This window comes from Ciona intestinalis, unplaced genomic scaffold (assembly GCF_000224145.3).
Source record: "Ciona intestinalis unplaced genomic scaffold, KH HT001176.1, whole genome shotgun sequence".
NCBI classification, from domain to species: domain Eukaryota; kingdom Metazoa; phylum Chordata; class Ascidiacea; order Phlebobranchia; family Cionidae; genus Ciona; species Ciona intestinalis.
In genome coordinates this window covers 1-25,286 of record NW_004191497.1, presented here as the reverse complement: position 1 = coordinate 25,286, position 25,286 = coordinate 1, and the positions used below count along the sequence as shown (strand labels likewise).

General features: G+C 35.0%; 5 protein-coding genes and 3 long non-coding RNA genes across 8 annotated transcripts; 1 reads left to right on the top strand and 7 right to left on the bottom strand.

Moving 5' to 3' along the window:
* Positions 1-192: 192 nt before the first annotated feature.
* Positions 193-654, bottom strand: LOC113475702. Its single transcript, XR_003397464.1, has 2 exons — positions 452-654; positions 193-250 (listed from the first exon to the last, which is right to left on the bottom strand). It is a non-coding gene; the product is annotated as an uncharacterized LOC113475702 (long non-coding RNA).
* A 919-nt stretch (positions 655-1,573) lies between these two features.
* On the top strand, positions 1,574-7,831 carry LOC100181132 (SH2 domain-containing protein 4B-like). Its single transcript, XM_009863716.3, has 11 exons — positions 1,574-2,103; positions 2,298-2,364; positions 2,772-2,874; positions 3,713-4,040; positions 4,399-4,630; positions 4,766-4,828; positions 5,051-5,315; positions 5,802-5,923; positions 6,325-6,430; positions 6,821-6,935; positions 7,361-7,831. Exons 1-11 carry the CDS (start codon positions 1,999-2,001, stop codon positions 7,466-7,468), a joined length of 1,614 nt encoding a protein of 537 aa, XP_009862018.2. The 5' UTR covers positions 1,574-1,998; the 3' UTR covers positions 7,469-7,831.
* On the bottom strand, positions 7,702-14,681 carry LOC100180332 (TBC1 domain family member 19). The gene is made up of 14 exons (XM_002119337.4): positions 14,526-14,681; positions 13,893-14,011; positions 13,661-13,736; positions 13,045-13,183; positions 12,640-12,818; positions 12,092-12,203; positions 11,718-11,830; positions 11,413-11,487; positions 10,935-11,082; positions 9,904-10,091; positions 9,274-9,365; positions 8,748-8,934; positions 8,136-8,223; positions 7,702-7,895 (listed from the first exon to the last, which is right to left on the bottom strand). The coding sequence occupies exons 1-13, from the start codon at positions 14,625-14,627 to the stop codon at positions 8,155-8,157; spliced, it is 1,599 nt and encodes a 532-aa protein (XP_002119373.1). The 5' UTR covers positions 14,628-14,681; the 3' UTR covers positions 7,702-7,895; positions 8,136-8,154.
* LOC100177973 (Sjoegren syndrome nuclear autoantigen 1 homolog) lies at positions 14,680-15,451 on the bottom strand. The gene has a single exon (XM_002119433.5). It carries the CDS (start codon positions 15,383-15,385, stop codon positions 15,035-15,037), a length of 351 nt encoding a protein of 116 aa, XP_002119469.1. The 5' UTR covers positions 15,386-15,451; the 3' UTR covers positions 14,680-15,034.
* A 541-nt stretch (positions 15,452-15,992) lies between these two features.
* LOC104266753 (multiple coagulation factor deficiency protein 2 homolog) lies at positions 15,993-16,812 on the bottom strand. The gene is made up of 5 exons (XM_026840278.1): positions 16,736-16,812; positions 16,624-16,678; positions 16,467-16,550; positions 16,174-16,298; positions 15,993-16,108 (listed from the first exon to the last, which is right to left on the bottom strand). The coding sequence occupies exons 1-5, from the start codon at positions 16,746-16,748 to the stop codon at positions 16,008-16,010; spliced, it is 378 nt and encodes a 125-aa protein (XP_026696079.1). The 5' UTR covers positions 16,749-16,812; the 3' UTR covers positions 15,993-16,007.
* Positions 16,813-16,887: 75 nt separating this feature from the next.
* On the bottom strand, positions 16,888-21,195 carry LOC100185853 (solute carrier family 22 member 4-like). Its single transcript, XM_009863714.3, has 11 exons — positions 21,000-21,195; positions 20,562-20,667; positions 20,123-20,202; positions 19,567-19,670; positions 19,195-19,349; positions 18,661-18,829; positions 18,285-18,521; positions 17,964-18,178; positions 17,666-17,839; positions 17,308-17,443; positions 16,888-17,225 (listed from the first exon to the last, which is right to left on the bottom strand). The coding sequence occupies exons 1-11, from the start codon at positions 21,150-21,152 to the stop codon at positions 17,168-17,170; spliced, it is 1,587 nt and encodes a 528-aa protein (XP_009862016.1). The 5' UTR covers positions 21,153-21,195; the 3' UTR covers positions 16,888-17,167.
* Positions 21,196-21,901: 706 nt separating this feature from the next.
* Positions 21,902-22,536, bottom strand: LOC104266752. Its single transcript, XR_717701.2, has 3 exons — positions 22,396-22,536; positions 22,088-22,113; positions 21,902-22,025 (listed from the first exon to the last, which is right to left on the bottom strand). It is a non-coding gene; the product is annotated as an uncharacterized LOC104266752 (long non-coding RNA).
* Positions 22,537-23,690: 1,154 nt separating this feature from the next.
* On the bottom strand, positions 23,691-24,341 carry LOC104266751. Its single transcript, XR_717700.2, has 2 exons — positions 23,865-24,341; positions 23,691-23,805 (listed from the first exon to the last, which is right to left on the bottom strand). It is a non-coding gene; the product is annotated as an uncharacterized LOC104266751 (long non-coding RNA).
* Positions 24,342-25,286: the final 945 nt, after the last annotated feature.

Below are 25,286 nucleotides of genomic sequence, written 5' to 3'. Positions count from 1 at the left end.
AAATTTTATATCTTTAGATACAGTGATGAATATCACATTTGACAAAACAGGGAAGAGAGAGAATTAGCAGCAAAACAGCGATCGTTAAAAAAAACAAAATATTGGATAAACAATCCATCTTACCTAACTTCAATTCCAGCATCTCTAATCTTTTTTGCAGTTCCACCAGAAGCAATCAAATCAATTCCCAAATTTTGCAATCTTTTCGCAAAGTTTTCTAGGCCATGTTTGTTCGAAACGCTCAAAATAGCTGTAGAAAATACCCCATTTTTTACATTAAACTGTAGCTTACTAAGAAATACTTTAATAAAGTTTAACATACAAACAATAAATATGATGTAGATTATACAGAGTCACCAGACTTACATGAGCAAAACAATCCCTCTTTAATATTAACATATGAAGTAGCAACATAACACTTAACCAAAAACATAATAGTATAAACACTTACCAAGAAAGTTACGTTTTGACCCCATGATTTTCTTATGTAGAATGTGTATATACTTCCTCTAGCACGCTTGCTGGTTTTGAAATCCACTTAACCAACCAAATGACCCACTTTACAAAACCAACATGCGTGTATCAGATTTTAAATGGACTAGTTTCATATTTGGGGATGTCCCGAAACTAAAGCCGCGATGTTATGCTTAAACAAATCTACTGTACAGTAAACCCTATACTTTCATACTTCTACTTTAATAAAAACAACATTTAAAACTATGCAAATTGTTTGGTGAAGTGCGAAATATATAAAATGGGTTTCGGGTAAGATTTTGGGCAGCATATAACTTTACCTGGATCGTGATTCGACAATCGTTTAAAGTTTGGCGGCTCAGCTTACTTTTTAAAGTGGGCATAATGCCCATTTTAGAACTATTTAGGCTTGTTTGAATAAACGTTCAAATTCCGCAAACTGCATCGATTCACTTAATCGTCAGCTATATATTAACATTACAGTTGATCAACCATTTGTGACGCCCCTGGTTCGCTAGCTTTGATTCCACAACATCCCAATTAAATCGCTTCTACAGCGCAGTTAGTTTATAGTGTATGTGAGTTTTAGCGCCGAAAACAACGAAAACAATATGTGAGTTTTAGCGCCGAAAACAAACCCGGAGATCTAAGTATAGTAGGATGGGGGAAGATGGGACACCTTTTCATTCTATTTTCTCGTACATTTTGGTAGTAAACAAAGAACATTTAAAGGATTATAAAACCTTGTCCTCGCGACTTTCATAGACCATTGTTATTTGTTTAAAACACGACCAGGATATTTATATATTTCGTGCTAAAGGTGTCCCATCTTTCCCCACCCCACTATATATGCTTGAGCCTAAAAGTTTCAATAACACAATCTTCTAAGACGTTAATAAAGTTAAAAGATAAACTATAGAATTCTATTTTGTATTGCTTTTAAGCGAGAAACATGTAATTTTTAACGGCCGAGCAGTCAAACATATTAGCGGTAATAGTGGTTAGTCCGTTTACCCGTCTCCAAAGCACAGTCCATTGTATAGGTCCTTATTAAGTACATATGAGAGCGCGGAAGTTTACAAAGTTAATGTTTAACGAGAGTCGGTATATTTACAGGGACGCTTTAGGCAAACCCAGTCACTCGAAGCGAAGCCGCAGAACACAAGCATAAGAACCAGGGAAAGAATAGTCGATATTTCGAAATGTGAATATCTGGTCAGTCTTTGTAGACAAAATACTGTGCGTATTACTTATAGGTGTTGGTATAGTACTAATATGCTCGAGTGATTGCATAGACGTTTGTATTAAAGGAGGTTTTTGGGACTATACGATGCATGAAATATATCCGCGTATATATGCGTTTATATATGTTTCCGTTTTGACAGGAAATATATAGCATAGAATAAACAACTTTATTTAAAGTACGACTTCTTGACGGATTTCAAAGAGACAGCGAAACCGACCGTTGCCCTTTTATTTATTCCATTTATTACGGTATTGTATAGCCTACCCCCTGGAGTGAAAATGTTGCAACAGATATTACGCGACATGTACGTGGACCCAGACATTTTGGCCGAGCTGCCGGAGGAACAAAAAGAAATCTTGTTTTTTAAAATACGAGAGGAACAGGTATGTATAAGAACACTAATATATGATTGCTACTAAGAAAGTATATCTGCTCAATTAAATCCAAAAATACTATAATTGCTGCGTGACGTTACGATATGAGTCACCAACATGTGAAGCAGTTGAAGCCTTATATGAGATACGTACACCTATGTGTTCCTGTAAGTGATGAATAACTCAACTATTTATAAATGTAGGTACGCCGCTACAATGAAAGGGAAAAGGAAAACAAACCTCCAGTAAAACAACGAAAAACCAAACCTGGTAAGTTGCCAAATGCAAACATGGGATAACATAATCGGTAATCGTTCGAACATGACATCGCATTTATCTTAAACTCTCCCGTTTAACTAAACGCAATTAAAAAGTGTTTCTCGGAAAGATTTATCGGCAATTCCCGTCAAATTCCGCACTGTTTTGATTTAGAGCTCCAACTTCATATAACTATAAATCTTTATGTCTTTTATGTGTGGTTTCAAAAGAAAAATACAAAGGCTATTACACAGCAATTGACTTTTGGAGCTGTGAAACATATGGTGAACATTGAACAATTTAAACAAGTGTAATCGCCTTTGTACATGGTATGTTAAAATACAATAACCATGATATTTGCGACCGCCAATACATCCTACAATTCATGTGTATAAACTTTGACAAATTAACATTATCAGGAAAACAAGTTCGAATAATGGAAGACATTAACGGCGAACCATTGACACACGTTTTCGGTGAGAATGGAGAAATGACAGCCGAGGAAAGATGGGAAAGATACACGTAAGTACAGAAGATGATTTGTGTTACAATGCAATCGTATTTCATTGCAGGATAAAAGTGGTAAAAGCCAGCAGAAGTGTCGTTTAGTTATGGTGGCGATAAGTAAATAAAGTTAAACTGCCATCATATAACATTGTAAAACGAAAGAAGTTACTCTGTGGGTTTAGCTTATATAAATGTATATTTAATAAGTGGGCCTGAAGCAAGAGTTTTTTTCGCGTTGAGCTTTTTTAAAGTCACGAATGAAATTTGTATTCATATTAAACTGGTAGAATGTGTTAACACGCGGCTAAGCTACTGAGTAAAATTATAGGAAATTGAGTCTTAAAATATTTGGTTTTAAAAGTCTCTATTTGCAAAGGTATTCGAAAGACGGTTCTTCAGATCGTCAAGTACCTTTACAGAATAAAATTTTGGTGCTAAAGCCAACCATGAATATTGACTTGGCCTTCACAATTCACATGAAACTTATGCTAAAGTTTATTTAATTTGACTCCGCCATTGCCTAATATATAATTACCAAGCATCAAGTGCGATAAACCAAACTTGTAGGCTGATAGGGCTGTTATATTTGTTTAAGATATAGGAAGGTAGGAAAGGCCTATGAGACTTTTTAATACCAAGTTATATTATAACAAAATCTACATCAAGTCACTTTTGCTTATATACACTTGGATATAAGTAAAATTACATGATGTATTCTGTTCTATAATAAGGGGTGATGAGTGATGACCATCCTATGAGCAACATAAGGGCGGGCCTGGGGTGTAGATTAGAGTTGGTTTATTACCCAAACGCATGGGATAATTGTTCACTTAAAATCATTTTGTTTCCTCAGGGATGAACGAATGAAAGCTGCCGTGTTCGCTGTGATGAAAGAAGAAACAGATCAAGCTCTCCGAGGTGCCCAGGTCCTCAGAAACAGAGCAAACTCTGGGGGCAAAGAAAACAAAATAACAGCAAACTCAAGAGTAAAACTTGTCACAGCAAAATTGAATAGTAACTCTGACCGTAACCCCCCAATGACAAGTACATTGGCTTCAACTACAGCAGCAAAAAGGGCTGATTTTGCCTACGTCAAATCTAATCAAGTTGAGAACCATAAACCTGTAGTCACAACACACCAATCGGTGCCTAGAATTTCACCAGTGGCAAGAAGGAAAGAGGTAAGTTCATAAACCGTTGCTCAGAGTTTATTTAGCGAACATAATGATTAATTCATGGGACAGATTTATGATGCAAATGGCGTTAGACTGCCTCAAATTTACAGTTATTTTCTCCCTTTGCCATTACTTATCAAATGTATGTATATACAATGCTAAATTTAAAACACAGGAGCTTTTAGAAGTATTATTAAATTCGGATAACAAAGTAATTAAATATATCGTAATCAGGGTTATATGTGCCGTTCCTGTAAACTTGGAACAGTAAACGAAATTTTAGAACAGCAATTAAGTGGGCTTCGCCTGGAATCCGGACCTCTTACGTACATTGCTTAAATTTTAACTTGTTATTTAATCTTAGGCGAAAAACAGGGGAAAACTTGCAGGATATGAAGTTGTACGAAACCCGATACTCGTAGACACTACAGTGCCAACCACTAGCACCGAAACACCTACACATATTAACACACTGAGACCCAAGACCCCTCCAAAAGTAGCCACACCAAAAACGAGCCCCAAAGATGAAAGAAAACAACCCAAGTCACCTAAAGGCCAACGCTCGGTGGAAAAAGAAACCGAGAATATATACGAAAGTAAGTCGTGTATAATTCTTGTTACATAACCGCAGCACGCCTATATGACACACAATAACGAAATCCGTATTAACACGTTGTTTTAAAAAAGTATCGTTTTGTTCAATATCATCTTAAATAAGTGTTACGTCACAGGCGTAGATGACGTCACTAAACCTCAGGTCGACTTGGTTTCGAATGAAGAATGGAATCAACAGCGTGAGTTTTTTCTAAGTTTAATGCTCACTTGTTTACAAGGATATACTTCATATGGATTTATGTGTTCCTATGCCACAGCACCTTAAACTTAGGCCAAAGTCGGCCCATTACATCTCAAGAATAGAGAGTCATCCAAAGTTTAAATAACGTGGTTGCTAAAAAATTGCCAAAAAGAAAATAATTTTGATTCAGATTAATAGTTCGCATTTTTTATCTCTACAGTTCGGAGGTTTAAGGAAGAAGACGAAAAAAGGAAAATACGAGCAAGGAGAGCCAGCATCGAAGTAAAGAGACAATCTCTTATCGCAGTTAATCGAAACAAGTCCAAGATAAAATCTCTAAGACAGAAATTCGCAAAATTAGGTTCATTTGATAACGAAAAAGAATCGAAACTGGAGAAGCCAACTCTTCCACCTAAACTTGCTGTAATAGATACCGTGGTACCCCCTATTACTTCGCTACGGGCAAGAAGTCCAGTGGTAACCAGGTGAATACAAACGAATATGTAGTAAAGTGGGGTAAGATAAAACATACTGTTTTTTTCTCTTCTCTCGTCCCATTTGGCAGTAAACAAAGAATATTTACAAAATTATATACCCGTTTCCAGCGACTCTAAAGGAGTGTGATTAGTTGTTCAAAAGACGATCAGAAAAGATTTTGGTGCTAACGGTATCCCGTCTTACCCCACATAACTATATATGCTGCTACGGCAGCAACCGTATTTTTATACATTTTATTCAAATAAAAAGTAACAACTTTCACCCATTACGCTATAAATCCTAAGAGAATGTTATTAACTTCCCTTTAATGCTTAAACAACCGCAATTCAGTTTGATAAATTGGATATCGAGTATGACAGTTTAAGTGCTAAACCAACAAAGCTATGCCGCTGTTGCGTACGAACAGCAAACAGATTGCGCAATTTTTAAAACCACTTTGCAAAATGACTTGATATTAAAACCCGCAACAACAGCAGGCTATCAACAACCGGTAAACCAAACAGTCGAAATGACGTCAAACGCTGGTTCGAAGACAAGCAAACGTCAGCCTTCGTAGACGACCGTGGTGACGTCATTATACCCACGTGGTTTCACGGTAAGAGACAAACAAGCAAATTCTGTTTTGTGTTGACTGGTTGCTAAAACACGTGTTATTGAATATAGGAGAAAGGCCGCTTAGAAAATTGAAACGTGGCCCTTTGATACAACGATAAGCATAAGTTGGCCTACTTTACTTGTTTGCCTTGTAAATATATTGACCCATAACGTCGGATGCTAGTTACTATATAAACAAGCTTCTGGTCAGCTGAGGGGAGACTTACGTATACTTAGTGTGAATCATCATACACTACAGTAGGTGTCTTTGATATCTTATCAGTTGTCATCAAGCATCAATATTTTGGACAGTTTTTGTCAATATTTTTGACAGAGGTGGCAAACATTGATGGCTTGTTAGACTCACAAGATAATTACCCATACACTGTTTAATTGACGTAGGTATCATTTCGAGAAGCGACGCCGAGTCACTCCTGTGTTCAAGGCCAGAACGAGATTTTCTCATACGCCTTAGCGACAAGATATGGGGATATGCGCTCAGTTACAAGTAAGTTCGTATGTTTAACTATATTGAGTTCGTCTGAAACCTTTCGCCATAACTTCTTTCTATATGCCAAAGCATTGACTTGATGTCTCAGCGTTTGGCAGAAGAAACGTCGGTCTTTAAGCTTACCAAACAAACAATTGCCAGAAGATCTAGTTTTCATTTATAAGAAACCCAGTTACTTTGGTCTTAAGGAGCGTATACGCAACACTTGATCGCGCATATACTACAAATCACATTGGCCTAATAGGAGCGTTTACATACGCAGAAAACATTGGCATGTTAGTGACATATACAGCTATAAATAGATAGCCTGACTAAAGATGTCTGAACTTTGTTTACACCTGTTTCACTCGTGTAGCGCATTATCTGACACATATCGTCATTCCACAGAGCTGAGGACAGAGTTAAACATTTCTTGATCGATGCTTCAGAAGGAAGTTACCATTTCTTCGGCAACGATCAAATTAGACACGAAAGTCTCGCCGAACTAGTCGAATACCACAAGGTCAGTCGACATTTCCACAAGTAACTGCTGGTGTATATAAACAGTTTCTCTTTGTAAATGCCCGGCAAAGTGGTCAACTCCTCAGGCCTATAGTCCAGTGTATATAGGTCCGAGGCATGCCGTTGCTGTAAGTACAGATACATTGTTGGATAAACAACTTGACTGCAAATCCTAATGATGTCTCACTGTAGGGCAGACGAAACGTTGGTTGTGTGAGATCTCTTTTACAATCGTGACTGCCTAAAGTCTTGATAAAACGGCAGAGTAACTACCAAATGTTGACAAGACAAAAGTTTAACTGACAGACAAATCGTGCAAAACTGCGCAAAATGACCTTATTTCTACCTGTCAAACATTTAAATTCGCAACCTTGATAATTCTTATGTTCTGATATATAAAGTTGTTTAAACATTATGCTTCCACAGGAGGAAGACATAACATACAACGGTGAAATCCTAGGCCGAGCTGTGGGACAACGTAATCCGTCCAAACCAGATTATTCTGACTTGGAATTTCAAAATACTAGATTGTGAGGACTTCGGAACAAGATTTAACCACCTCGCACATTTAGGGTTAACTATTGATGTCCTATGTCCACATATCACTGCAGAAATACTGAACAAACATGGCATCAAAGCCAGTTTATGTTTATCCACTTTTATCACAATGCAGACGCCTATTAGTCGACCCGCCCGTTTTCTTTGTGCAATTTCGAATATCATCTATGCAAATAATGATGCGTATGTAATTAGCAAGCAGACATATGTTGAACCGGTGCTTTGGCGTTAATTATATTTTAAAACATCTTCTATATAAGCGTGTATACGTTAAAGCCATCTTTCGATTCTGCGTTTCTGGAGAATGCTAAGAATAATAAAGTACAATGAAGTATGGCACAGTGGGTATCTGTTGTGAGGTCGACTTCAACACTTTGAATGAAGTGTTTGTCCTTGCCTAACCCTGCTCAGATAAATAAAAGTCTGTAAATATTTGATTAATTGCATCATACAGAACAACACTAAGGCAAAAAGATCAGAAAGTTGTTATAAATTTAGGCTTTTGTAGATAATTAGGCAGATTAGCATTTATTATTGTGAAATGACTATCTATAAATTAGGGTAACTTTTTTATTGGTAGATTTATGGAAAAGCCACTTTTCCTATATTTTCAAACACTTTATCCAAAGAGCTGATATATTACCTGTAAAAACTAAAACTCTTTAAGTTGGGAAGAGTATGAGTTGTAACAGTGGAACAACATGTAGTGTCGTAATGTCTGCTAAGGAACCCTGCAAGAAATAAGCTTTATTAGATATTTGTTGGGTAGTAGTATTTGATCCATGGCTGAAGTTTAAAGCCTATAGTTTCTAAGATTGAGATAACAAAGCAATTAAAAGTTATTGCAATCAGGGTTTAAGGTATCTTATACTAACAAAAACTTAAAATATTTATTATATGGTTTAGTCTAAATTGTCAGGGGTACATTAAAAAAATAAAAAATAAAAAACGTGGTAACTCAAAAGCGGGCACGAGGTGTATGAAACAAAACACCCATGTTGTAACGACTGTAGTTGTCCCGCCATTCAAGGATAAAGAAGTTAAAAAGTCGATTTCATACTCATGCCTGCTTTTGAGTTACCACATATTCAACTTTGTGAGTAGCTTTGAACCAAGAACCCCTGGGTTTAAAGGGCAGAGAAGCTAACCACTTTGCCACAGCACCAGAAAATGAATGGCAATTGCTAGAAACTGAAGGCTTTCCTCCCACACAAGAATAACTCAAGTTATATTACGTTATTGGGCAAATGATTACCTCAACACCACTTGCAGATGTTATGAGAAGAAGGTTTGATTGACGGAAGAGGAAAATAGCAACAGCAAGAAGAGGAAGAATGAGCAAACTTCCGTATCCAATGATACGATCCCATAGTAACAGGAGTTGTTCAGTTGCCAGGTAACCAGAAAACGCACGAACCAACCATTTAAACGCAATTTTTAAACTGAAAAGGATGAAAAAATCATGTGATTTTATTTTAAAACAGGTTAAAGTTTTTAAATACACAAAGGCAATGTTAGTTAGATGTATTTCTGTGAACCAATTCCACATGATCAATTATAGTTTGAAAGTGTTAATTTTGTGATTCAAAGGGGTCTTTAAAATTTTAAAATACTTTTTAAAAGAAATCTCCCGACAATTGTAAGATTTACTATACCTGGTAGCTATAATAACTTTCCATTGATATAGTTTGGAAATTTATGATCCATAACTCAGTTAAATAGAACAGGGCCACTAAATAGAACATAGGTTATAATGTACAGGGTAACCACATAATACTCACGGTTGGCACCCTATTTCTTGAAGATGCCGAAATAACCTTGGATGAGTGGATTGTAAGGTTGATTCAAATAACAAACACAGTGATATGATGCCCTGTGACGTATGATGTTTATATAACAGGATTTTTCTGGTCAGTTTCAATACAACCATCATAGAGAACATGTAAGATACAATTTACATCACAGACATTACATTTTAACTTCTAACATTACTAAAGATTGTTAAAGTTTTTAAAACTGAAACGATATGTTTATAAAGTTTAGGAAAAAGGAGTAATCAAACAATTCTAAATAAGGCATAATTTCTAAGCACATACTGCATGTTTATGGTGAATATGTATACACCTAGCTAAGTGAACATAGGTTGTATTGATACATTCATATATGCTGTACTATAGGGCCGATAAATACGATTAGCAGATACTATTCTAGGTTTCCCAATAGTGTTTTTAACAATTAACAACAGTCATGAGGACATGGTTACATAATTCAGTAAATATTCATTGTTTTTTACAAAATTGGAGGGGAAAATAGAATTAAAAATGGACCATCTTACCCCGACCTACTATACATTAAAAATTTGTTTAAATAAAAAACATTGTTATAACAACACTAAGTATATTTGTATTAACCTGGGGGTGTGAAGATATTGAATGTAACCTGTGAAAATATCTCGTATACATCTCACGAAACATGTAATAAAGTCGAATAGGTTCTGAGTAGAGATAACATAATGGTGTAGCATACATGGAGAAACCATGGAAAGGAATTACACCATTAGGAGGATAGATAACAGAAAATTCTTCAAGACCAAGCTTTCCTGAGTAAAAAAATTAAGCTGTGATTTGGTGTAAAATGTCTATTGTATGGATTGGTAGTTTCAAAATCTAATAAAGCTTCGGTTATTTTCTACACTGAATGAATGTTTGGATTAGCATTTTACAGAGCATGAGAGCATGAGAAGATTGTAGCATTTCTATATGAGTGACCTCCTTTGGTTAGGCATGCCAGACTACCTGGGAATTGTCCCGGAGTTGCCCCATTACCTCAACTGCACTGCTTTAAAAAGTTACAGAGACAGAAAGCTTGTCTAAATAGCTATGTAGGTATAAATATGATTGCATTTGCACACAATATTGATAAAGCATCAAATGCGAAAGAGAACTGAACAATAAACAATGTTGTATCTACATGTTAGTGAATGAATTGTAATGATCATTAGATATGATCATATGAGACCCATGATGGCAGAACACTCATGAGAAGCCAACTACAATGACTTCAACCTGTCTCTTGCACTTCCTGGTCTTTTGGACTGGTATTATCTGGTTTTAACTGGTTTTTCGGGTCATGTTTGTCATCCAAGTTTAGCAACTTAACTCTTTGTGCAATTGTTATTGGCACTTCAACAATGTTTTCAGTTTGAAGATCAATTTCAACAAAAGTTTCATCTTTTGCAACTTCATTTGCTTTAGTTGATAAGAAGAAGTAAGATAGTGATATTTCAAAGTTCACCAAAGGTTTTTAAGCATTTTCCAACATACAAAATAAAGTTGTACAAAACATTTCAACACACACTAGTCAAAAAATGTCATAAAACAAATTCTGTATTTCAGACAGAATTAACTGTAGATTAAGTACAGAATACAGAAATATACATTACCTCTAATATAAGACTTAGGGGGTGAAGCACTACTGTGCACAAAGTGATCCAGTACAGTCGTGTCCCTTGAAAACACAAGCAATACTTGATACAAATAATCCTCGAACACAAAGTAATAATCATCATTCACAGAAGTCAGTTTAACGTCCTGAGAAAATCAATAGAAGTTATCACATCATACTTTATCGTTTTTTTTTATTTAAATCCAGATATTAAAGCTATAAATACTGACAAAAAATACTGTTTGTATCCTCGTAATATATGTTTTTAGTGTGTTTTTACAATATTTATAATTTATTTACCATTTTTTTAGATTTTTAAAAAGTTTTTTTTAGCAGCACCAGCATAAGCAGGTGTACAGTTGCAAAAACTAAAATAGTTAAAAAATACCTGCAATTGGTGTAATCTACTTTTTTGAAAATAGTAATAACACAAAAATGATGATAACTTTTACAATATTCAATGTTTAGGAGTTTACCTTGTAAATTAAACTGTCAACCAGTAGATCATGTTGCAGAACATAACCTTTCAGTTGGTCGTACTTTAATATCGCCTGCACAAGAATAAACAGGTAAATTATTTTGAATGCTAAATTTTTTCATTTCAGTAACTTTATTTGTTAAATGTATAAGTATTTTTTAATGTTTCGCTGTCAACTTTGACGACCTGTAAGTGACCACTGAGTTGGGGTAATTGCTGTTAAGTGCAGACATGCCCACGATGGTACCAGCATCAGGCTTTGAACCCATACCCTGTGACCTTTTTAAACCAAAAACGACTTACCAAGTGATCCACAGTGACACCTAGTGCGAGTTGCCACATTTCGGCACGATTACCACTCGGACAACCTCGTCTGCAGAAATGTTGGGCTAGCACTCCACGTTTTTCATCTAATACTAGAAATAAACAGAGTAATCTTTTTCCGTATACATGTTTATTTGGTAATGTCATATTTAAAACACCTACTAAATTTAAAACTGCAACCATTTTACAAACCATGTAATAAGATAAGAGTCATAAAACTAACAATATTTCTGATTGAATAAGACTGACAAAACTTAGTAACAGAGGTTTTATATAATTTTAGCATGAAATAAGAACTGTAGCCACTGCAACACTATGGAGAAAAATATGAATTAACTTTTAAACTGTATTACCTCTCCTTGCTATTCTGTTCCTTTCATTTTGAAAGGATTCTGTTGGGGCATCAACACTGTCATCAATCCCTCCTTGTGGAAGGCTGGAACAAAACTCTGAGAATTTCGCTTGCTGAAAATGAAGGAGATCTTTTTAACTGTTAGTGCTTATAAACATAACATACAAGAAACACATGATGCCGGACATAGGCACCAAACCTGGGGTGGCATGGTCGATAGTTTATCCTGGTTTTTTCTGAACTGTATTATTTTTTAACATACAAAGCAATATGTTGGATTTGTTTCATGATAATGTATGCTTAACTAACCACCGATGTATTTAAACAAAAAATACTTATGCTATCAGAAAATAGTACATTTTTGTGGCAATTTACTGAGCAAAAACTAAAAAGTACGCAGTCTATACTTTAGTAACTGAATATAGAGAGTATCTTAATCAAGTATGGGCAACTTTGGTCTAAGTGTCAGGCCCCATGGCTTGCCACACTGTAGGACCTCAACCAAAGTGATTAGAATAGAACCAAGTATATCTAAATATTGTAAGTTACCAGTTCTGTAAGTTTAGGGACTTCCAATGGGACTTGTATAAGACCCCAGTGTTCACTACATACTTCAGGATATTCTTCAGATTCATGACCATACAAACTACGATAGTTGGGATTTCTGACACTTGAAATAACTTCCAAGAAATCTTTTGGAGCATAGACAGGCCGAAAGTGGCTTAAATCTGGAAAAAATTAGAAACCATACAACAGAAAAGTCTTAAGTTTGTATTTAGATTTAATACATTTAATAAAAAATATAGGATATGCTATATTGTAAATTACACTTAAAAAATTAATGTTTTAATTTTTTATTTACAAAAAAAATTACAAATTTTAACATTATAGTTTCTCTTACACAAACATGATAGAAAATAGATATATATATGTGTTGTTTATATAGTTATATACCTGGCTCATCTGTTCCCATTTCATTCCATTTATGAAGTAAATCTCTTTGTTCATCAGCGGGTCGTTTACGAGCAAGAGGAATGCTTAGTTCAGTGCACATGCTGTTCATACTCTTTAATATTCGCTTCTCCCAATTTGCCTGGAGGTAGGACAAACATTTATTACAGAAATAGAACAAAACTTGCTTTATTCTCGCGTGGCCTGAAAACGACAGTCAATATAGTACAGGTGTATTGTTTCATACCTCGTGGTCGCTGATGAGTTACCCAGTATTTTACTTAGTTTGGTCTAGATTGTTATTTTGTATGGCCGACAATTTGTCATTTTTTTTCTTATTGAGTATATACAGTAATTTTAATTATTGAATATATATAGTAACAAAACAACTATTTTGTGCATCGTAACCAGATGGCATTACAACAGTGTAAGATTACATTAGATATAAACAGTTCTGTTGTAATGACAATTATATATGCATGCATACCAAACATGATGAAGCTAAACACATTAACTGAGTCTGAAACACAGCTGACTTTGAGAGACACAGTAAATAAATACCAAAGCACCAAATGATATATAATATATACATACAAAGAGAAAGGTATGTTATACTTACTTGAGCTTTCCTCATATACATAAGAGGTTCTTTCTGACATTCAAAAGGGATAGAGCTATCAAAGCATTTTGGAATACTAGAAAAATAAAAAAATTAAAAGTTTTTAATAGGTAGAAATTGTATTTTTGTTTTTATTTGTAGTACAATAAGGACCAGTCTAACAATTTTAGCATAGTAAGTTTATCAACTGTTGTGTTTACAATAAAATAACATGAACAAACAAATAAGCTACCAGTTTATTTGCTTGTAGATTTCATTCCGTAAGATTTTTTCCCACCCCGATGTTTTTAATGAACTAATGATATCCGATTTCAGAGTGGCAGATGTGACTGTGGGCTTTTCTACCTCTTTCTGAAAATAAATGAACATTTCTAAAAATCTGGGTTGCATATATATAGGCAATTGGGTACACTTTTGGGATACTGGCCAGATTCTGTTATTAGCTTCCCAAAAAATGGATAAACAGAAGATAGCATAGACGTAGTGTAATGTGGTCGGTGTTTTGGGTCACATTGACCACTACATGTAAAATCATATGTTTTAGCACCAAGGTTTAACAATAAAATAGTTATAACCCTTCTATTATGTGCTATACAAACAAGTACAGCATTAATCAATGAGCTACCTTATGTTTGACAACTGTAAATGTAACTGTATTTCAGACATGCTGCCTCAGATTTAGCTAGAAATTCAATATGTGACACCTAGGCTATGGGTATGGAAGAAAGATATACAAATAAACTACTACTAATACACTAATTTTTACATTGGACAAGTTGGTATAAAGATCTGTCGGCTCATGGGTAGGAACCCCAGCTTCACAAGTCCAATAAAAATTGTAAATAAATATAAACCCTAAAAATACCTGAGCTGCACGTTTTAGTTGTGCCTGTAGAGTGCTGCCATTTAGGTTGCAAATAATTTCTGTTATTAAGGCGGCAACCTCACTTACATTATTGCTAGCCATCCTATTATTACATTATGTTGCAATACTCGAAAATAAAGCGGCTTATAGCACCTACAAAGCAAAAAAAGACAGATATGTATAATTTAGGACTTCAGTAAATTGAATTGAATTGAATGAAAAGATTAACTTTTACAGTTTTTGTGTAAATAACATACATTTGCCCACCAAGCAGTAAGACATTTGATATTTTACAGGTTTGAATTTGTACACACGAAATATATGGAAAATTTGTTAATTTATGAACAATAAAATACAAATTGGAACGTTATGTATGCGCTTCTAGTGCAGCGTAACAATTCTTTATAGAAAAAATGAAAGAAAATCACATAGGAAATATACACATCAATAATACATATTCTAAAGAGTAAGACAGGAAAGAGAAACAAACAATTTAGCTATTTCCGTGATTATTTTGCACCATATTCCATTTTATGTCCTTTCCCGCCATCCATGTGGTGTATGCTTCCTTTCACAGAGTTAAGAAGAGTCTGTGAAGTTTCTAAAATCTTCATGTATGCTGATTCTGTTTCAGCAATTGTTTTATCAAACTCATTACGAGCTGCCATTTTTCTTGCTAAACTTTCGTTAACTTTTGCTAACCGCTCTGTAAGAACTCTGATGTCGTTTTGGAGCTTGTTTTTTTCCTCTTCTTCCTGAAGAGCTTGTCTGTGTAGGTCATCACGTTTAGCACACAGATCTTCAATGCATTTTACAAGTTCATTGTTGTAGCTTTGCAACGCAGCTCCTTGGTGTGACATTTTATTAAGTTTTACTTTTATATGTACCAAATATGTTAAAAAGTCTGTCCAGCTATATACACGCCTGAAAAAATAATGGCTATACTATACAATTTTTATATAAACAGTTGCAGTTTGCGCTAGGCCTATTGTAAATCAGAACGTTTCTTTATTTAAAGTAACATTATATTTTATCTTTTGTAATTACTACCAACTCCAGCCCAAACATAACTCAATAACCATGGTAAACTGCCGCGAAACATCTAGTACAAACAAGACATAAATAAATCTATACACACCTGTCAACCGACAATTTAAACTGTAGACGCTTTACTTGTATCTATACGCACAGTTCACCTAGCGGACAGATATGATTTCTGTGCTTTAAGGCTAACTAAGAGTAAGAGATGTCTTCAAATGTCGTATTGGTTCATTTAACCATATTTAACTAACATAATACCTGTTTTGCATTGATCCAATAGTTAGTAAATGTGTGACAGGGTTTAAAACAGCAAGAGAGTATGCATGGTCACGTTTTTGGCATTTACTATAACTTGCATGTCGCGTAATAACAAGTGAAGAAATGAAAATATCGACTGTGTTTTAACAGCACAAGGTATAGAAAACTTGCAAGAACAAATGTCTACATATCGACAAAGTCTCTAGTTTTCGCTAAATACTCCAACCATGTAACCAATCCGTCATCATTGGCGTCTGTTTCTTCCAAAAGATGATCAACTGCTTCTATAACAATATATTTAAAACAATATGTAATAAGCACATAATATAGTTTTCAAACGTATACAAACCTATTAGATATTTTTCTTTTTCTGCTGGGTTGTCTTCGCTTAGACCAAAGTTCACAGCGCCTTCTGATAGAGCAGCATATAGCTCGTTACCGTCCAATATCTCATCTTTGTTCAAATCGTGTAACCTACAAATCACAAAACAAACTGTCAGCCTACATCAAAGAGATTAAACCAGTTCAGTTTAACATTTATGATGTACTTCAGGCTGTTATAGGCTCTCTGGCATATTATGCAACTGTAAAACGTTTTTACAAAACTTCAATGCCCTGCTGACGCATAAAGACTAACGTTACCTAAAATAATAAAACTCCAAATGCTCCGAATTCATATTTGTCAGTGCCAGTTCCACCAACCCGCCCAATTCTTCTTTGATGTGCCTTTCAAAAATCACCATTCATTCATCAAATAAATAAATAACGCCTAGACATGTGGCATTACCACTATACTCACTCAATGTCACGAACCATTTTTCCATTTCCGAAACTGACCTTGCTTGCAGTGCTACCTGTAGCAGTGCATCTTAAAACTGTACATAACAACAAAATCAAACTAATGTACAAACCATATGATTTCATATCCCAGCTTTTGTGGTGTTCGGTCTATATTGTTTACTGACTAAATCGGTACCTAAAGGTGTATAAACTGTACCGGTTGCCTTGTGTATCGATCAACAGGTGTATAAAGTCCCACGGCAGAACAACGCAAATTTCTATATTTGTGTACTGTTGAAAAAGTGCGCTTCACATGATATAACGTGACAGGTTATGAACCAATCTGGTTACTTGTAGCAGGGTAGGGAAATATGGGACACATTTTTATTCTATGTTCTCGTCCCATTTTGTAGTAAACAAAGAACACTCACAGAATTACAAAACCGTATCTTTACGACTCTCTTAGATCGTTGCTATTTTCTAAAAACACGACCAGGATCTTTGGATATTATGCGATAAAGGGGTCCATCTTACCATACAGTACTTAATAAAATATAGCAAGACTAAGGTTCTTCTACAGCAACAACTTTTTGTTCATTTTTGCACAATGTAAGAAGGCCCCTGTCGAAATATGTAGTTTAAATATTAGTTTAAACCACATTTTTACAACAAAGGTTATACTTTTATTAGTAAACTTCCTTACCCTCGCATGGAGTTGGCTTCTTTTACCGTTTGTGGCAGTTTCTTCCCTTTAGTTTTAGGTAGAAACATATACCCAACAATGGATAACGATACCAACGTAACAGTTATAATAGTTGGTGTCGTATTGTTGCCTTTTTCTAGAAATGAGATTTTTATCAATTTTTGCTGATCGCTTTTATTGTCCCATTTAGAAGTTACAAAGAACATTTACACGATTACACAACAGTATTCTTACAACTCTATAAAAGAATTTTATTAGTTGTTAAGACATGATTAGAAAGTATATGGGATATTATGGTTTAACAGTTCCTGTCTTACCCCACAGTTATATATGCATTAACATCTTACTCATTCAATACCTGCGTATATGATATATGGAGCTGTACTGGCAGCCACCCTGGATAAGCCTGAGAAATAACCAAGTAATGACTGCCTGATGTTTGTAGGGAACAGTTCACCGGAGTATGTATAGACTGTTAGAAACGCAGTTCCTACCATTAGTTTACTGAACATGGTAAACCCAGCCACAACACCTGGCAAAAAAAAAAATATTAACCATCATATATATTATATAATATTGTAAGGGTTTCAAACGCACTTTTTTGGTGCAATTTAAAAGAGTTTTCTATGTTAGTTTTAAGACTCCCGCGTTTGTACCTTGGTCTACTGCAAGAGTAATGCAGAGTGATATCATACAAAGGGTCATAAACCCGATGTAACAATTGCGATGGCCCCTCATTCTAACGAAGCAGAAGTACAAGATTGCGCTTCCTAACTCAGCGAGTGCAGCATACACAATGTTTAATATTCGATCCCCTTTCAATCCGTTTGTGTTAAGAGCTATTGCAAAGTATACGAGGCTCACTGTGAACCTGAAAGCAAATGGACTTTTGTTCATATAAAATATTATGAAGCGCTAGAAATATAAAATAATATGAGCGCTAGATATGCAATAAGTATGAGTTAAAACTTAGTTACCAAGACAGAGATATAATCATCACGCGAATGAACATGTACGGAGACTTCAGAATAGATTTAAAAGCCTTCAGAAGATTTTGTTTCTCGTTCATTTCCAAGAGTACGTTTTTAACATCGCTGTCCTCTGTTTTATGTTCATTACAATTTCGATTTATTTTTGCTATTTTATTCCTCAAAAGATCCGCTTCTTCGTGTCTTTTATTTACAAGAAGCCAAGGCACCGTTTCGTCAAACAACCTGTTAAAATTATTTTTAAAAATCTAAAAAACATAAAAAAAAATTAAAAAATTCCCATTTTAAAAATACACCTAAAGCTGCTTTACTGCATTTACAATTTTTTTTTTATAAAAAAATAGATAAACGAACGTTCCCTGACCAGAAAGAAGGTATGTAGAAAACTCCAGCGATTCCATAAGCTCTTAAGAACCACCGCCAGTCTTGAAAAATCCAAGTCGCCAGACCAAACAACAAATAACTACATGCGAAGGCTATTCCTTGTATAAAGAACATGAAAGATCGAAAACTTGGTGGAACTGTTTCCCAACCTGTGTTTTAATCAAGAGTTAAGTGGATGGTGACTTGTGGGTTCAGCACCCACAATTTTATTTGACATATATCCTTAAGTTTATAGCTTTTACTTGTAGCATGCTTTTAACAATGGTCGTTTTATTGTCATTTTTTATTTAATTTGATCTTTACTACTGTATTCGAAGTAATAAATAAAATTTATGTTATATGTTCTGTCACTCAGCGTAAATGAAACAGAATCGCAAAAAATACTCGTTTCGGAAGGATACGGTTTTATAATTCTTTAATGTTCTTTGTTTACTATACCAAATGGGACGTACAAAATATAAACGTGTCCCGTTTTCCCCACTCTACTACACATACAAAAGAAACTGCAGAATACCCATAACAGCAACGCCTTGATAACTGACAAGGCAACCAAATCCACTGAAGAAAAATAATATTCCATATGTGGTTGCGTCTGCTACGAAGCTTGTTGCTAAAGCGAGAATGAATTGCCAGAATGTAAAAACCAAAACGACAATTCGTCGACCAAATCTGTAAAGGTACGAACAAGAATAAAGCTATAAGAGCCAATTATGTATATACACAATTTCATGGCTGAAAACATATTGTTACTATATACGTGAATCAGTAGGCATAAAGGCGTTTAAAGGGGGTCAATAGCCTATATAGTTAGTTTGTAAAACTGTTCTTGTTTTTATTCAAGTAAAAACCACTCTAGAAATCAAGAGATTTAAATTCAAATAAACACCTGTCCGATATTCCTCCGCCAAAGATTCCCCCAATCGTCATTCCAATCATGAACAATGAAGAATATAACGGTCGTCGCCAACCATTGTCGCATACCATATCAAACTATGCAATCAGGAATCAGGAAACAGGAAGTTATCAGTATTTATCATGCTTTATCATGCTTTATGTTTTATTCCCACATGTATAGTACTGTAGGAGTGTAGGGTATGCTGGATACCGTTAGCATATAATAGCAGGGTAGGAGTCGTAAGGCTATGGTTTATAATATTTGGAATGTTTAATGTTTACCACCAAATGGGACCAGAAAATAGAATGAAAGGTGTCCCATCTCCCCCCACCTTTCTCACCCCATACTTACTCATCGTGTTTTTACCAAATACCAACGCTCTTTTTATAGTTATAAGGATAGAGTTATATAATTTGTTTAAATATTCTTTGTTTACAAATGAATAGGACGATAAAAGAGAATGAAAACACGGACCAATGAAAACATAGAACGTGTTATTGGATATCACTATAATGTCCGTTACTTAATATCATCAGTTCTTACTTACTTCAATAGAGGCGGATGTATAATTTCCCGTGTAAACGATACTCGTGCATACTGGCACGTCTTTTATGTAGCTTGAATTATCTGGAACAAATTGCACGAGACATGTTTATAGTACTGCGGGGTAAGATGGGACACCTTTAGCATATAATATCCAATTATCCTGATCGTGTTAAACCATTCACAAAGGTCTACGCGGGAGTCGTAAGGGTACGACTTTATAAATCTAAATCTTTAAATGTTTTTTGTTTACTACTGGAAGGGACGAAAAAATAAAACAAAAAGGTGTCCCATCTTATACACCTCTTTAATGTTGTTTAGATTAAACAACGCCGAATGTGTTTCCGAAAATAACTAAAAGGTAGTGCATGCCATTTTGTAGACGTTTAAACTGCTGGTTAATATGCCAACTAACAGGCCTTGGACTAAACGAAATCAATTACCCGTCGTCAAATGATTACTCTTGGGGATCGTGCAAACGTCATCCGTAACAAGCATTCCATTTGTTGAGTTGTTTACATCGAACTGCGTCGTATCCCCAAGCAAAGACTGTATTAAAACGAAAAATATGAATGGTTTATCATATAAGGTTAGGAGAATTTAGGTTTGTACTGTTATATATGGATACCGTTAACACATAATTCATCATATTTCGTATCATTAATTAACAGCACTCTACTAGCATCATGATGCTACAGTCCTGTATATAATTCAGTAAATGTTCTGTGTTTACTACTGAATCGAACAATAAAAGAGAATAAAAACATGGTCCATTTTCTCTTACGTGGCTACTTTATATGAATAAAATAGACTTGTAAATGAACATGCTTAAATATAATTATGCCGTATTATTTTGGATATACTGCTGGTGAAATACTTACTTGTTGTTGGCAATAAAACTCCGGTGTAAACTGTGAGACAAGAACTTGAAATATTTGAAAAGCGGTTGGCATGGTTATGTACACAATAAGAAGACACATACGGAACTCATACCAACCAAAGCCAGCGTCTTTAAATTTCGGTAAAATACCCATTTCGTATTCTATATCTATTTTAAAATAAACGTATTGGTTTTAAACCTACAAACGTTATTAATAGTGGTACTAACAATTTCATGCCTATACTGGTCCTTACTGTTTAAAAACGACTTTAGTGTAAAGTCTCTAACTGCAGACATATACGGCTGTCTGCATTATTTGTAAACTAAGACCTTTGAACCTGGCATAATAATTTCCTATCAATTTCCTGAGTTAACTAAGTTACCCGGTTCCGCAAATTTTTGGCTGCAAACACTTATCTCACTGAGCTAAAGCACACGCCTAGTTACTTAGTATTTCGACTTCATGGATGAACGCAGATTCCCCCTTTTGAAGTTAAACTTCTCTTTCAAATATGAAACGGTTCATGTGCTATGTATAGGCCACGCAGCAGGTGCAACTCAAATCCTTAATAATTCACTAACTTAGTATTCACTAATACTGTACGACTACACATGCAAAACGTTTATATCTTTTTTGTAAAATGTATTTAAGAAGGAACATTCAAAGAATTATAAAATCGTATCCTAACGACCCCGATATAGACCGTTGTTAATCGTTTAAAACACGATCAGGATATTATGTGCTAGTGTCTCGTCTTTCCCCACCTTACTATCCCTCGAAATGTTTCTAAATAAAATATCTTGTTTTTTGCGAGACTGGGATCAAGGTATATTTTAAACTCACATAAGAAACCAATAAGAAGCGATGACTAAACGCATCTGATTCGACGCAATTAAACGTTATACCCATATGTGTTGTGTATTTAACTTGAATAAAAAACACAAATGGTTTACGGGTTCCGGCTGGAGCATTGTACGCTCTTGTTATCTTTTGCACAATACGTCATTCATATCTTTGTTTCGAGGCCTTGAAAAAAACACGTTATATTAACCAACGATATAGTAAAAGCATAAAAACTACAATATTACCTTACAGCGAAGTTGTCATAGTTGCTCTGTAGAATATATATGTTTTATTTATTACTGTAAATAACATATACTACTGTGGGGTAAGATAGATACCCATAGAACATAATACCCGATATTTCCGAATCGTGTTTTTAACATTTATCGTTTTTAAGGTTATATAACTCTATAAAGATTTTTTGTTTTCTACCAAAATGGGATGATAAAAGAGAATGAAAACAAAAAACATCTTATATATACTCCAACTTAGCATGCAATTAAACTGTATTCTACTGGACCATATCTTCTAAAACATTATTAAGCAAACTCACTCGTTTAAAAGTATCCGGTTCGTATCCGCAGGCCTCCCAATCTTCTGTAGCTTGAGATACAAGCGATTGCACTAACACTATGCACAGCATAATCAACAGTTTAACATGCATTGCTTTATTTTCTACTCTGACTTTAAATATTGGAATTAAAAAGTCGTAAATAAAGCATGAGTGATCACTGTATAGAGACCTACTTACACAAGAAATTTACGTGTTCACTGTAACCAGCTTATAGTAATTGATAAACTAAATCTGCAGTGTTCGCAGAGGCAATATATATATTAAGTCGTTACTTCTTCTATAATGTCGTCAAGGCCTAAGAATCGAAACAATCGTGGCTGGATTAGCAAGCAGCAGTGCCTCCTTGGACGAAGTATTCTCAACGGCAGAGTCAGTAGTTGGGAAACTCTGTTTTGGATTTTGTCGGCAAGAAGGATTCGTTTTCTGTACGTCGTCTTTTGAGAAACCTGAGCTTTCTGTCACAGACTGCTAGTTTTCGCAGATAAGACTTTGTTAACAGTACAGAGAATACAAAGAATTAGTTGTAACCAGTACGTTTAAACGCAGAACTGCTGCAGTACATTTAGAGAGGACGTAGTACTTCTCGTTGTAGCGATCTTTAGGCAAAAGACCGACCTAGTAATGTGTATTTATCTCGAGAACTGCAGACTGTAAGATACATATTGCTGTAGCATATAAACTATATTCTAGTACGTGTCGCACAAATCAACGTTATATTGCTGTCTTCTGCACTGCGTAATACATGTGCTGTGATTATTTTTAGTATACAACTGAATATTAGCAACGAAAATAATGTATTCGAACTTTAAATTTGGCCAATATAGCCCATATTTCGCACACCCAACTGTTCGTTTTAGATTTAAATTTATATTTTAGATATTCTTAAACATTCGCTTTGAGGCTCTGCTGATGTTATTGCTTAGCAAGTTTTCCCGGCTTTAACTCTTAAGATATTTGTGAACACAATCTTTACAATTGTGCAAATACATCACAGTTATACACTATGTTTTCTTTCTTCAAGAATGTTAGCATCTCTGTAAGAACAAAACATGTGTATTTACCTCGATAGGACGGCAGGTTGTAAGCTATATGTTTCTATACCATATATAAGCTATGTTATATTATGTGCCGCACATCAAACGTTATATTGTTGGCTTCTGCACTAAGTAGCCTAATACATATACTGTATTTATTGGTACAGCTGAATCTTGGCAACGAAAATAATGTATTCAAACTTGATTCCACTTTTAACATACAAAGCAATTAAACAATCATAATGTTTATAATGTGTATTTATTTGAACAATAAAACACATGTTGTTTCATGGGTTACACCGATCGAAAATTCATATGATCTTCTACAGCAGGTTCCATATCTTCAAACGGAGTTCTAAAATAAAGATTAAAAATTACCGATTGTTTATAAGCTAAGTGTTATACAATGCTTACAATGCAGTCATGGCATCCAAGTCAAGCTCCGGTGCCCGAACTATCTCAGTTTCATATTCATCACCAAACAAGATGCAGAACAGAAAAATCACTTTAACTAGCATGGGCTGCATGGCTATACTTGCTGTAACCATTCGAGAAGATTATTTGTGCCAATGCATTTGAGCTTTGCTTTAAGTAATACGAAGAAACAGTTCAAACTAATAAGAGTCAGAAAAATCTGTTTTGATTAAATTCTGGTTTCTGTCCGTAAGAAGGATCTGCTTTCTGCGTGATCGTCGTCGAAACTTGAGCTCTCTGTCACAGACTGCAGTAAAGCGAAACAAAGAATTAATTGCAACCAGTAAATTTAAACGCTGAACTGCTGCAGTTCATTATTTTCTATTTGATTATTCTTATAACGTATATATGCTGCTTTGAGTTCTGTGCGGGTATTACTAATCAAATACACGAAGAAACACTGTACTAATAGCTGCTTCAAATTATATTCATGCTTGATTGAAACCTAATTGTCTGTATAATATATAGTAGGGTAGGGGAAGATGGGACACCTTTAGCACATAATATTTAAACATCCTCATCGTGTGTTAAACAATTAATAACGGTCTATGGGAGTCGTAAGGATACGGATCTATAATTCATTAAATGTTCTTTGTCTACTACCAAATGCGACGAGAAAAAAAAGAATAAAAAGTGTCCCATCTTGCCCCACCTTACTATAACTCAAATAGAACCCGGCACAGTATAGTTAGCGCGCCTGCCTCTAACTCCGAGTTGTTTCGTTACGGGGGCATGCTTTTGGCCAGAAATGTTGTTACTCACGCGAGATTATTCATTAGATTAATCTTTTCTCCTACTTTTTAAATAAAGCAGATAAACCTGGCGTTTTGCGTCTCCTTCTCAACCACCACGATTCCGAGTTTTGCATCACACAGCTGACGAACATGCGAACTATAGATATTGTACGACCGTTCATCGCGCTCGACTGAGGGAAAATGAACAACTGCTTAGAAGAACGGTAATATAAAGTCGACCTTTCACGCCAGTGCGAATAACAGGATATGAGAAACACTCTTCCTTGGAACATCGCTTTGATTTGTACATTTGTTCCGAAAACCCGTCTGTTACAAAAAGCTGTATAGGTTCCATTGCTGCTAATAAGTTGCAATGTTTGCAAAAATGCAAATTCAAAATGCAAGTTCAACTAGGAGAATAGTAGTAGGGTAGGGAAAGATCGGACACCTTTTTATTATATCTTTTCGTCCTATTTGGTAATAAACAAAAAACAGTCAAAGAATTATAAAATGCATCCTTACGACTTTCATATACCGTTGTTAATTGTTTAAAATACGATCAGGATATTTGGATATTATGTGCTGGAGGCGTCCTCCCGTCTTTCCCTATATCCTGCTATACTTTTAT